Consider the following 12,222-nt stretch of genomic DNA (forward strand, 5'->3'; position numbering starts at 1 on the left):
ACGAGGCTACAGCCGGAAAGTGAAGACAGGAGGCGGACTTACCGCGGACCCCTCTTGAAAGGGTCTTAGCTCTATTCGAAGGTTTGTTCGTATTCATGTCCTTTCTTCTTCTCCCTCCCTCCATCTTCTCACAGCAGGGATGTCACAACAACCTAGAATGTGAGTGCGAGCTCGGTCAGTCGCTCATATTGATGACTGATTGGTCTTCCGACTCTCACAGAGTGCTCCGACCTCCCCCTCATCGAGATTACCTCAACGGCAAGTACCCCTTCCCCTTTCTTCCCTTTGTTCCAGCTTCACTTCGATCTAATGTCAGTGGAATCGATGTGATGGTGTAGGATATCCCGGTATCCCCGCTTCAGATCCCTCGAAAGACCCACCACCAACACACGATCCCTTATTCCCACTTCCCCTCCTCGTCAGTTCACCCTCTTTCCTTCTTCCCTTCTCTCACTCGCGCACTGACGATGACCCGCCCGAGTGAATAGCTACGTCCTCAAGCGCACCTCTCCGGAACAGTCGAGATCCGTTCCCCAGTCAAAGGTCCCCCGATTAAAGCGAAATGGTTATCTCTCGAATTGGAAAAGATCGAAACGATCCCTCCTCAAGTTCCAACCTCTAACGGTCATTCTCACTCTCACTCTCATTCGAAGGACAGAGAGAAGGAGAAGGACAAGAAGAAAGAGGGAAGATTTGTTGAATTGATTGGAACGGGTCCTTCTCGACTCTGGATTGCAGGGGAAGATCCAGGTGCACCGATTCATCAAGACGAGATTGACGGACCTAGTCAGAAGAAGAAAGGAACTAGAAGGATTACGCCGTTCAGGAAAGGTGGGAATGAGGAGGAAGAAGAAGATGGGTTTGATTTCATTCCTGATGTGCGTTTCTCCCTGATCTTCATAAAAAACGATTCGAACTCGTTTGCTTATGATTTCGGAGAGGGATATGTAGGGGAATTATCCGTTCAAGATCCCTCTACCTGAAGGATTACCTCCCTCGACTGAGATCGATTTCAAATCGAGTGGAATCTCTTACCAACTCGTCGCGTCTCTTTGCATCAAAGGGAAAAAGTACGTCTCTCCCCATGTCATCTCCCCTCCTCTCCTCTCCTCTCCTCTCCTCTATCTCTTCCACTGATACGGAGACTCTCGTCGTCGTCTGCGATTGTTTTGACAGGTCCCTGCTCAAATCCGCTTCGAAACCTACCGTACTTCTCGCGTCCGCTTCTATCCTCCTCCATAAAGCCGATATCCTCCCCGTTTTTCCCGCCTATTCCCCTTTACTTCTTCCTCCAATCCCCCCTTCTCTCCCTTGGGCAGCTGGAGACTTGACCGTCGGAGAATCGAGGGAAACGAACCTCACTATTCGACGAGGATTCGGAGCGGGTAGGGAAGGAAGTGAGGGAGGAGTGGTCGGGATGCGGGTGGTGAGGAAAGGAGCGGCGTTTGGACCAGGGGATCAAGTACCGATTCACGTCGAGTTGAGGTGGAATGGGGAGGGACCGATTCGAGTCAGTCTTGTTCGCTTTTCTCGAGCTTCTTTCGAGTAAAACGTTTCGAGCTGACGGATATGAATAGCTCACGAAACTTGAATTCGTTTTGAGGGAACAAATCGTTTTCCGCTACCCATCTCCGAACAACTCGAGTTACCTCGTCCGTTCTCCTCCTCGTACCAACTCAATCTTCACCTGCAACGCCAACGCCAACTCGAACTCGAACGATTCGACCCCATTCGCAGTGTTGTATAAGGATGAATTAGTCACGTTTGATTTGACGGGAACTGTACCGACTTCACATCCTAGAGTTACTGTTAGAACTGCCGTGAGTCTCCTCTCTCCTTTCCCTCCTCCTCTCCCTTTCGAGGTCTCAGCTCACTGGACCTCACTCGAGTGAGAAATAGAAACATATCGACGTCTCCTACCATTTCCAAATCCGAGCGCTCCTCGAAGGAGAGGCGGAGGTCATGATCGATCAATGGCCCGTCGTGATTGGGAACGTGAACGCTCGAGTCGCTCGAGGTATCATCACCGATATTGGATACGTCGAAGGCTTGTGCGAACGTGGGAACCTCGAGAACATCACTACTGGACGCTCCGGTCATGCTCCTGTCGAATCGGGAATTTCGAGTCTCGCTCCTCCTCCGCCGAAAGTCACGAGTTCACCGCAAGTAGACTCTCCGGCAGCGTACTCGGATGCTTCGACGGAGAAACGAAGATTACTCGAAGCTCGTTCGAACGCGAATGGAGGAGGAGGAGGAGGATCATCCAACGGTACTTTCCACGTCTCGAACCCAACTCTCTCTCAATCTCAATTTCAGTCTCAATTCGAGCCCTCTCATTCGATGACTCCCGAACGACCAACTCCCTTTCGACCTCATTTCACTCCGTCCCCTACGGCAGAAGAAGAGAAGAGGAGGTACTATGAAGCGGCTACGAAATCGAGGGATACTCTCCAAGGGTTCAATCGTCAAGAACAACCTCCTTCTCGGGACGTCGTCTCTCCTACTTCGATGGATACCACTACTCGAACTACGAGCGACGGTCAGAATACGCTATCACCGACTTCGATTACTTCTCTCGGAGGAGGAGGGGATACTCCGATTTCACCATTCGCTTACCACGAAGCTTCGATCCTCAAACTCATGGATCGACCCAAGGAAGACGCCACCGCTACGCCTTCACGACTTCTTGAAGCTCCTCCTCCTCCTCAAGAACTGCACGTCTCTCGAAGTAATACGACTCTCGCCGCTTCTGGATCTGCCGTTTCTTTCGATGAACGTTCCCACCAACCTCCTCCTCCCTCCGCTTCTCTCGGAGTCGGTCCCTCGACATCGACATCGACTCTCTTGGGACGTAGTCTAACTTCCGCTGAATCCGAAAAGAAACGTTTATTCCTCGAAGCGAAAGAAATCGCTCGCCTACGTCAAGAAGAAGCTCGACTCGAACTCGAACGTCAGAACAAAGTCCTAGAAGATTTCGAATTCGAAGAAGCTCAACGAGATTTCGAAGAACGATTAATCCTCGAAGCTGAGGAATCACGTCGTCATCAAGAAGAAATCGAGAGGAGACGATTCGAGGAGAGGTTAGAGAGGGAACGATTGGAGAAATTGGGAGAGTTTGAGAGGGAACAGAGAGAGGCGCAGGATAGGAGGAGGGAGGAAACGGATCGATGGGCGAGGGAAAGGAAGGAAGAAGATGAGATGAAGAAGAGGAAGGCGGAGGAATTGAGGAGATTGGATCAGGAGAAAGAGAGGGAAGAATTGGAGAGAAGGGGAGCGTTGGCGAGGAAAGCAGAGATGGAACGTCAACGAGCTGAGGATGAAGCGAGACGAGTTGAGGGGGAACGAGTGAGAAGGGAAGACAATGAGAGACGTCAGAGAGAAGAGTATGAACGTCGTATGGAGGAGGAGGCACATCGTCGTCGAGTCGATCAGGAAAGGAGGGACGAGGAAGAAAACCGGAGGATCTACCTCGAACAAGTCGCTCGTCTTCGTGCTGAGGAGGATGCCCTCGCTCAACAACGACGAAACGGTCAAGTTGCTCGTCCGAATGCGGAACAAGCTTGTGAGCCCCTTCGTCGTTTCTGACCTTTCTCCGCTCAACAACTGAGGCTCATTCTCTCGACAGATCCTTCCTCTTACGGTCGATCTACAGCTTACCCTCAGTCACACGGTCATCCCTCGACTTCACCTCAACGAGTCGCCTACGCGATCGATCGAGCTCCCTCCGTCGCTTCTTTCGCTCCATCAACCTCCGCCGCGAACGCCGATTCTCATTTCTACGCTCAAGCGATCGCCTCGGGACAACAATCGACTTTGAGTCAGGAGAAAGCCGAATACTTTCGACAACTTCGACAACGACAAACGAGTGGATCCGGTTCCGTTTCCCCTCCTTCTTCGTCTCAACAACATCAACATCAAGGATACTTCACTCAACCGATTCGAGAGGAAAACACGTTGGGTTATCGGGCTCAAGATTTTTCGTCACCACCTCGGGATCAGGCTCCTCGATCGAGGTCGACGACTCCAACTCCTACGGCTCATCGCGCACTTTCGACCAATGCTCAAACTTCCTTGAACTCGAGCTCGACTTCGAACGGATACAAGTCCGCCGCCGAGGAGAAAGCCGAAGCCTTCGCTCGTCGACGTCTCGAAGAAGAACAAGCTCGCAACGCCCTCTCTTCTTCGAATCGCTCCATCGCACCATCAACCGTGAACGGTCTCCACGAAGAAGAAGGAGATTTCGCCGCTCCACCCCCCTCTTACCCCGTCCCCGTCGCAGGAGGTTCCACCGTCTCTCTCGCCGGTCATGCTCAAGCTCAACCTCGTTCCGCCGCGGAAGAGAAAGAAGAATTATCTGCTTATTATCGCGCGAAACAAGCAGTCGAGAACGGTCGTCAACCTCAAACCCAACCTCAAGTTCAAGTTCCATCTGTCCCTCCTCGTCAACCTACTGCACCTACGCAAGCTTACCCTCCCTCGACGAACGGCTACTCCGTCCCTCCTCCTCCTCAAACTCAAGTTCAAACATACCCTTCCCCCGCTTCTTCCTCCTCCGATTCCTCCCACCCTCACTCACACCTCCGTTCTCGAGACCCCGAGGTCCCACTCGGTAAACAACGAGCTGAATCCTCCTCTTCCTCTCCTGAGGCTGCTCATTCGTACCCCGAGTCGATTTTGAGGAATTATTCTCAAACTCCCTCTGCACCTCCAGCTCCTCTCACGCACGCGACAGGAGGAGGAGGCTACTACCCCACGACGACTAACGGGATGAATAATGGGAGAGGAGCGCAAGAGCAAGTGTATGGAACGGGAGGGGGAGTCGGAGTAGAAGGGTTTGGGAGTTTTCATTTGGAGGCGGAGTTTCCAGAGTTTAGGAGGATCGCGGAGAGGATTCAGAGGGGGGAAATGGAGCATTAGAAACGCCAGTAATCAACCAGTGAGGGAGGTGGGAAGAGTGAGGGAGGGAGTTAGATAGATCAAGTATCGCTTTTCTCATGATTTCCCATTCGTTCATTTTCTCTTGCTGTGAAATGATTCCTTGCTGTATTATTCTCTCGTTCGACTGGCAGCTTCTTTCTCAAGAGCTACTGCTTATCCGCGAGCGGAAGGTTGTTCCTCAGTCCTGTATTTTGAATGAGAGAGGTTTCTCCGGTTCTACAGACAGCAACAAATCGCTAGATGTCTGCGATCTCGACGCCGATCCATCAGTTCATACTAGTCATGATTCGCGATGGAAAGCGATGCTCGAGACTCACCTAGCCAAAGCCCCTCTAACAATCTCCAATTGACTCAAAGCTCTTCTCGTCCTCTCCCCTCCCTTCTTTTCTCCCTTCTTCTTCCCTGTCTGTTCTTCTTGACCTTCGAGTAATCGTCCCAGCATATCCAGATCTCCGAATACATCAATCGGCTCACTGTCCTCCGCCTCAGAAGAAGAAGCAGAGAGTTCGATAGGAGCCGTTAATTCTTCGATTATCCGAAGGAGTTCATACGTTTCCGCTAACGACACTAGCGGAGGTTGCGCTGTTCCGTTGATCCAGCAATCATCAGCCCTTCGTCTAGAAAAGTGGAAGCCAATGAGAGGGGAGGGAGCTTACATTCGAGTAAACCGATTGAATCGAGTAACATGATTGCCCAGAATTTCTTCGGCGCCATTCCACTCGATAACAACAAGATCAGGAGTTCTGAACTCTGTCGTTTCAGTCGCCAAATTTCTTCGAGTTCTTCCGCAGAGGAGGAGAGAGAGGAAGAGGAGGATTTTTGGGAAGCGAGGGAATAGAGCGCGAGGAAATCCCGGTAACGGGAGAGGAAAGTGATGAGAGGGTATTGGAAGTTCGTCGGAGGGGAATCAGATTCGAGGTTGTCGTCGCCATCGGGAGAGGAGGGAGCAGGGCGAAGTAGGGAGGTAGGAAGTGAATCGACGTGGGAGATGAAAGATTCTTGACCTGCGCTCGTTCGTGAGTCAGTATCATTCACCGAGGAGAGATAGAGAGATGGCCACGGAGGCTACTAACCTTGATCGACGTATTCATCGAGAATTCTGTAACCTATCCGATCAACTCTCTTTGAATCCCCAGCTCGGACGCAATACGCAATCGCTTTCCCGTACTTCTTCTTCTCGATCAGTCGTTCAGCGAAGACCTACACGTTCACTCACTCCAGTCAGTCGCTCTTTCGAGGGAAGACTGGGAGAGAGAAGCGAAACCGACGTACTTGACAAACTTTCTTCACTTCCTCCTCCATTCCATACTCTCCAAGTACCGTCAATACTTCCTCTACATTCCTTCCCTTCTTCGATCCCTTCTCTAGTCGTTGCTGCTCAAGATCCATCCCCTCCTCTTCCGCTGTCTCCTCCTCCTGATCGACCAACTCCCCTTCACCCTCACTCAATAAGCTCGCGATCCTCTCCCTCCCAATAGCCCCACATTCACCCCAGTACTCACATGCGACTCTCCATAAAGTAGAGTCGGAGGAGATGAGAGTATCGGCATAACTCAGGAGGAAAGTTTCCCTAGGTCCCAACTTCTCGGTTTCGCCTTCCTCCTCCTCCATTGAATCGAGTTGATTGGAAGTGGTCGGTATATCGAATGCCGGTAGATTGAGATGAAAGAGGAGATCGATTAAGTGGGTAGCTAACCATAACCATTCTCCTCCTCCTTTTCCCTCTTCCTCCTCTTCGTCTCCTTCGTCGGTCGTAACGAGAGTTTTGAGTAATCCGGTAATGTCTCCCCTGAATAATCGTTCCTGAACTTTCTCCTCCAATAACGTCTGATCGACCGAGAATTGCCCTGAGTTGAGAACGACGGTTGAAAGAATCGTTGAAAGATCTTGACGAGTTGAAAGCGGGGCGTAGTAGATGAGGTAGGAGATTAAATATTCTTGCCACGTTTCACATTGATCCTTCAATACCTCCAACGCTGTCTCTTCATCGTTCGTTGTCGTTGAGAGAGTGAGAATCGAAAAGAGTGTATTGAAATCGAGGATTAATTCCTCGAATTCTTCATCCTCGAAATTAACCTCACTCGCTCCCTCCCTCAATTCCTCATAGAGTTTCTCCACTTCCCCCAGTACTTGTCTCGCCCTTCCCTTGAAGCCCTTCAATCCCATTCTAAACTCCATTTCCGTTGAATATCTGATCGATCTCGGGTACCCTTCAAACAACCCAAGGAAACTCTTCCCAATCTCCCTAACGGTATTCGAAGGATGAGACTCAATAAAGAGAGAGAGCAAGGCGGAGATGGGGGAGGAATGACCGCGGAGGAGACAGCGGGTTAGGTAAGGGAAGAAGAGGGGGGAAGTCCAGGGTTGGGATAAGGTAGAGAGTTCGGACCCTTCTTCTGTCGAGGGAGCTACTCAATCACAAAGATACCTCGTCAGTGCTGCGCGAGCAGAAGGGAAGAGGAGGGAGAAAGGGACAGAGGGGAGCGTACCTCGATCGACAACGTTTAACCAATCCAACAACTCTTCAGCTACGACCCCATCCCCTAATCCGTCGGACGGGAAATAGAGGATTTCGGTCAAAGAGAGGATCGAATGCATCGTCGAGTAATGTAAGGATCGTGATTGTTTCTCTTCGGATGATGATCTCTGATTCGCCTGTTCGCACGCACTTTCATATCAGTGTCCTGAGTACAGAGGAGGGAAAGGAGAAAGAGAGACTGTACTTGAACGAGGGATAACTGTTTCAACATTCTTTCGCGGTATAACGAACTAATCCTCCCGTAGTACTGAACCTGTTCTTTCGGAGGTGGGATCGTCGTGAGAGATCTCAACTCTACAGGTAAGGTAGTCGTGTATTCATGAACGATCCTCTGTCACCAGAACGAGCCCAGGTTAGTCGAGTTGAGTTGAGGGAGAGAAAGAGGAGGGAGGGAGCATACTTGGAGGGAAGCGAACAAAGGGTAACTATCTACTATGAATTCTCGTTCTTCATTGATCTTGGACTTGCGCTGTTGTGTTGGCTTCGAAGAAGGTTCTACTGTTGATGAGGATGAAAACGTCGGACCGTTCGAACCGAATATTGGTAGAGCGCCGTTCGCGGCTGGCGCAGAGGAGAAGGAGAACGCCATCACTCTCTCGCTGGGTCGTGTATGGCCGAGGAAGAGAGAGAAAGAGAGATGTTCGAGCGGACGGGAGTTTCATCTCTTGACCTCTACAGGACTCTAAGAACTCCCAGTTAGGTCCAGTATCGCTCTGTGTACCCTCTGTACTCCTTCGATGCCAAAAGTAAGCCCGTCTCTTCTCTCGTTCTCCACTTTTATCGCTCAACTTTCCCTCTCTCTCTCCTGCAGGCTCGCTCTTCACTCACCGGCAGAGTGAGGAAACCTCCTTCATCGGCAGCAGTGCTCGATCCGGTCGTAAAGAAATCTTCAACGACGGTCGTCAAGAAAACATCTCGCAAGAAACCGACTGTTGTGTTAGATCTATCAGACGAGGAGGAACAGGAGAAGGAGGAGGTAGTGTCGGAGAAGAAGAAAGGGAAGCGGAAGGCGGTGGGACCGGAAGTAGTAGAGGAACCGGAAGTCCCTTCGTCGTCGAGTCAGTATTCTCCGTTTTCGTTCGCTCGTTGCGCCGCTGATCGCTCAATCGAGGACGCAGGCCTCAAAGTACATCTCTTCGAATTCTCGACCGCTCGTTCAACCGTCGAGAAGACTTGGAAACCTCTATCTGCTGGCTCGAAAGACGAATTGAGGGAACTGGCGAAACAAGTCGAAAAGTGCGTGCTTCTTTCCAGCCACTTCCTTACAAAGCACTCACTGAAGTGCCTACATCATTACGCGCAGCGAGATGAAATCGCGTCTACCCTCGGGCGTGTCGAAATCCGAGTTCAAATCCCTCGTCGCGAAGTATATGGAATCGTGAGTTCTTCTCGCCTCTTCCCCTGTACCTACCTACCCCGAATCCTGACATACTAGTTTGTGACGGTTTTAGTCTCATGAAGCAATTCGAAACCCTTCAAGTACCTCCGTTTCCTTCGACGTTAAAACCTCGTTCCGCCTCCGCCTCGACTTCAACCTCGAAAGATTCGATCGATTTATTGAATCCTGAACTAGTCAAGAAGAAGATCGTGTGTTTCTTTCTACTACTCTCATACGCGATAGGGGGTCAGTAGCTGACCAGAGGATGGGTGGATAGGAATCGACGCAGAAAATTCTCGAGAAAGATGAGAAAATGATTCGAGAACTGGAGGAAGAGCTCGAGGGACTGAAACGAAAGCGGGCAGAGGAAGACGAAGAAGCCAGTGCACTCGATCAGTCGTACGAGGAGGACGAACGGCCAATTAGCTTACCGTCAAAGAAGAAGAAGAAGATCGTTACCATCGAGGCAAGTCGTCGAGTCTTTACATCATCTGGCTCGCCAGTATTGCTTGACCGATGTGTATTGTTTTCGTCCTCCTTGCAGAGCGATCCAGTAGCGTCCCCTCCACCGAAACCGAAACCTCGATCAAAGAAATCGAAACCCCTCCTCGTTTCAACGAAACCCGCCTCGAAATCGATTCTCAAACCTCCTCGACCTCCTCCAGTTAACTCGAAATCGACGGAACACGTCGAGGGCTCAGACGACTTCGATTCTTTTCCTGGCGTCGCTCATCTTCCTTCTCGTCCGTCGTCGAAGAAAACGAAATCGAAAGAGAGATCGAAAGAGAAAACAACGACTCAAGCGTTGACGGCCACGGGACCGAAGAAGAGACTTTCACTTGCTGGAAAGAAGATCAAGACGTAGTAGGAGATCCATTCCGAGGAGGCTCGTATGAGGACTCGAACCACTTCAGCTCGCAATCTCCTGTTCATTCGAATCTCCTTCCCCTTGACTGAGCTCTCCTTTACCTTGATCCGAAATCAGTCACCCCTCCACCTCTCAATCATCCTCGCGATGTCCTTGGCTCCGAGTCTCCATTTCCTCCCCGAGTATACTCTCCTAGTCACGGTCTATCGCTCTCGACTCTCTCGACAACTCTTTCTCCCTCTTACGAATCTTACTTCGAGGATTCCACCTCCTCGAGTCGGCACTCGAGTTTCGACAACGTAGATCGGACGACGCCGACTCCAAGTGCTCTGTGCTTCGCCCCCTACGACGGAACTTCACAACCCATTGAAAGACGAGAGCGCTCAAAGGAGGAAGGAAGATGATTCAGTCTGCCATGTGCGTCTCTGTCTGTGATGTCCTCTCCCTGTTCGTCTACGAGATAGGAGCTGACATTAAAGTTGGGTTTGTTCAAGGTGCTTGTATCGACTCGAGTTCGCTTGTTCAAACTCTACCCCCGAAACAGTTATTCGATCGCCTGTATTTATTCGCTGTGCACCTTTTGGTGGTATCGGATCTCTTCCTCTCCTCCCTTGTCCCGTCCTCGAGAACCGTAAATAGGGGGAAAAGCTGACAGCGGACAAACGAGTTGCGGATTCAGAATGTTCTCCTCCAATTCCCAAACTCGATAGCAGCCGACACCTGCGATTTTCGATGGAACGCTCACCCCGAAATGTCGAAGCGGAGCACACAAAGATCGTGTGGGACTTCGACCGAATTTATCCAGTCGCTCGTCGCTGGTCCGAGGAGACGAGGTTTTAGCTTGAAGGTTCGAGCTCGCGAAGAGACTTCGAGCGTCGATTCTCTCTTCTTCTCTTCCTCTCTTTGCCTCAAAAAGACGATGGAGCCAGACGATTACCACTACTCGTACGGAGGATATCCATCTCACAATGTCCAAACGAATCCGACTTCTTTTCCCAATCAAGCTCACGGTTATTTCAATCAACAGCAAGCTCAGTCTTTCGCCCTTCCTCAACAGTCGCATCAAATGGGCTACGACGGCTACGGATACGGCCATCAACCTTACAATCCTGAAGCTTCTTTCGCCGCTCATCAACCCACTAATCAAGGAGGCTCGTTCGAACACCTCTCCAATCAGCCAGGTCCTCCTTCTCCTTTTCAAGCTCCCCCTCCTCATCCGTTTCCTCTGCAACATCAGAGCCCAGTGAATCCGCCACTGTCGAAACTCGAAAAGGCAATCCATGAGGCGAAGCTCGAATGGAAACAACTCTTGAGGGAGCTTTCAGAAATGGACCACGAACAGCAAGCTGATCAAGATGACAAGCTGTACGCCCTTGCGCGAAAGATCGAGATCCTCGACGAGGAACTTTCGAAAGTTCAGGAAATTCGGACAACGACGTTAAACGCGTTGAAACAGCTCAATCCACGGTTGGCAGCTTCGCTATCGATTCAACCTCAACAGTCTTCTCGTGAGTCCTGGATTCGTCGAGTCTCGCGTGGAAAGTCGAAGCGACTTTGCTGAATAAATTGATCGTCTATAGATGCCTCCTTGAAAAGGCCCGTTTCTCCCCTTCAAACCTCAAACAATGGCGAGACCGACAGTCGCTTCCAAGCTCACGCTCGAAACCTTGAACAGGGCAAGCCTCGTCAACGACAGCGTAAGTTATTCCCCTATATTCCGCGTTCGAATGCTCAGTTTCGTTTCTGACCGTCTTCTTTCGTTGTGTCTCCCAACCTATTCACCCGTTCGTAGGTGATCTCTCCACGCTGTCGGCTCAAGATCAAGTCGAAGTCCGGGAGCTCGAGCAGAAGGTTGCCGATCGGTGGGCAGTGAGAGAGCGCATAAAGGTCGAGCATGGAGGAACCACGTCCGACGAGTACAACAGGGCGAATGCGCAGTTGACTAGGGCACGAAAGTCGCTCGATAGATGGTGGAAGAAGAAGAATCCCGGTCAGTCGATCTCGTAACCCCCAATGCTCTACCGCTGCTCAGGGTTGTTTCTGACGCTCTTTACTCGTTAACATTTTCCGCACGAACCTTATCCACTCGCAGACCCTTCCTCCGCTACAGCCTCTGCAGCTAGAATCGCTCAGCTCCACCAAGAGATTATAGACTTGAGATCTCAGAGAGATTCCCTCCCGGAACGGTCCAGTACGAACAACAAGTATGGCAGTCTCAGTGCGCAGATTAATCGGAGGCGACAGAAGTGCGACGAATTAATTCGAGCCCGCGATGGCATTTGAGGTTTTGAGCTTCGAATTCGGCCGTTTCGTTAGTTTTCTGGATCTTAGATGTCTCGCTTCCGTTGTTCTCTCCAAATTCATCATCTTCGTTTACAATCCCTCGGCCAGACCAAAAAAGGGGGGGGGGGGGGGGGGGGGGGGGGGGGGGGGGGGGGGGGGGGGGGGGGGGGGGGGGGGGGGGGGGGGGGGGGGGGGGGGGGGGGGGGGGGGGGGGGG

At 51.2% G+C, this 12,222-nt stretch overlaps 4 protein-coding genes across 4 annotated transcripts; 3 read left to right on the forward strand and 1 right to left on the reverse strand.

Annotated features, from left to right (window-relative positions):
• Window positions 1-139: 139 nt before the first annotated feature.
• Window positions 140-4,917, forward strand: JCM6883_001766 (uncharacterized protein; the record flags this gene model as incomplete). Its single annotated transcript, XM_076635232.1, has 9 exons — window positions 140-159; window positions 221-258; window positions 339-418; window positions 489-878; window positions 952-1,070; window positions 1,177-1,510; window positions 1,578-1,820; window positions 1,900-3,562; window positions 3,653-4,917. 9 exons carry the CDS (start codon window positions 140-142, stop codon window positions 4,915-4,917), a joined length of 4,152 nt encoding a protein of 1,383 aa, XP_076484802.1.
• Window positions 4,918-5,154: 237 nt separating this feature from the next.
• JCM6883_001767 (uncharacterized protein) lies at window positions 5,155-8,066 on the reverse strand (the record flags this gene model as incomplete). Its single annotated transcript, XM_076635233.1, has 8 exons — window positions 5,155-5,182; window positions 5,256-5,520; window positions 5,595-5,942; window positions 6,012-6,138; window positions 6,211-7,346; window positions 7,428-7,593; window positions 7,662-7,808; window positions 7,878-8,066. 8 exons carry the CDS (start codon window positions 8,064-8,066, stop codon window positions 5,155-5,157), a joined length of 2,406 nt encoding a protein of 801 aa, XP_076484803.1.
• A 148-nt stretch (window positions 8,067-8,214) lies between these two features.
• Window positions 8,215-9,720, forward strand: JCM6883_001768 (uncharacterized protein; the record flags this gene model as incomplete). The annotated part of the gene is made up of 6 exons (XM_076635234.1): window positions 8,215-8,223; window positions 8,289-8,535; window positions 8,596-8,713; window positions 8,781-8,855; window positions 8,929-9,064; window positions 9,133-9,720. The coding sequence occupies 6 exons, from the start codon at window positions 8,215-8,217 to the stop codon at window positions 9,718-9,720; spliced, it is 1,173 nt and encodes a 390-aa protein (XP_076484804.1).
• A 922-nt stretch (window positions 9,721-10,642) lies between these two features.
• On the forward strand, window positions 10,643-11,730 carry JCM6883_001769 (uncharacterized protein; the record flags this gene model as incomplete). Its single annotated transcript, XM_076635235.1, has 4 exons — window positions 10,643-11,231; window positions 11,304-11,420; window positions 11,516-11,585; window positions 11,649-11,730. The coding sequence occupies 4 exons, from the start codon at window positions 10,643-10,645 to the stop codon at window positions 11,728-11,730; spliced, it is 858 nt and encodes a 285-aa protein (XP_076484805.1).
• Between the last annotated feature and the right edge of the window lie 492 nt (window positions 11,731-12,222).

Source organism: Sporobolomyces salmoneus (assembly GCF_050403485.1).
Source record: "Sporobolomyces salmoneus JCM6883 DNA, S_salmoneus_JCM6883_v1_ctg88, whole genome shotgun sequence".
Classification (NCBI taxonomy): Eukaryota; Fungi; Basidiomycota; class Microbotryomycetes; order Sporidiobolales; family Sporidiobolaceae; genus Sporobolomyces; species Sporobolomyces salmoneus.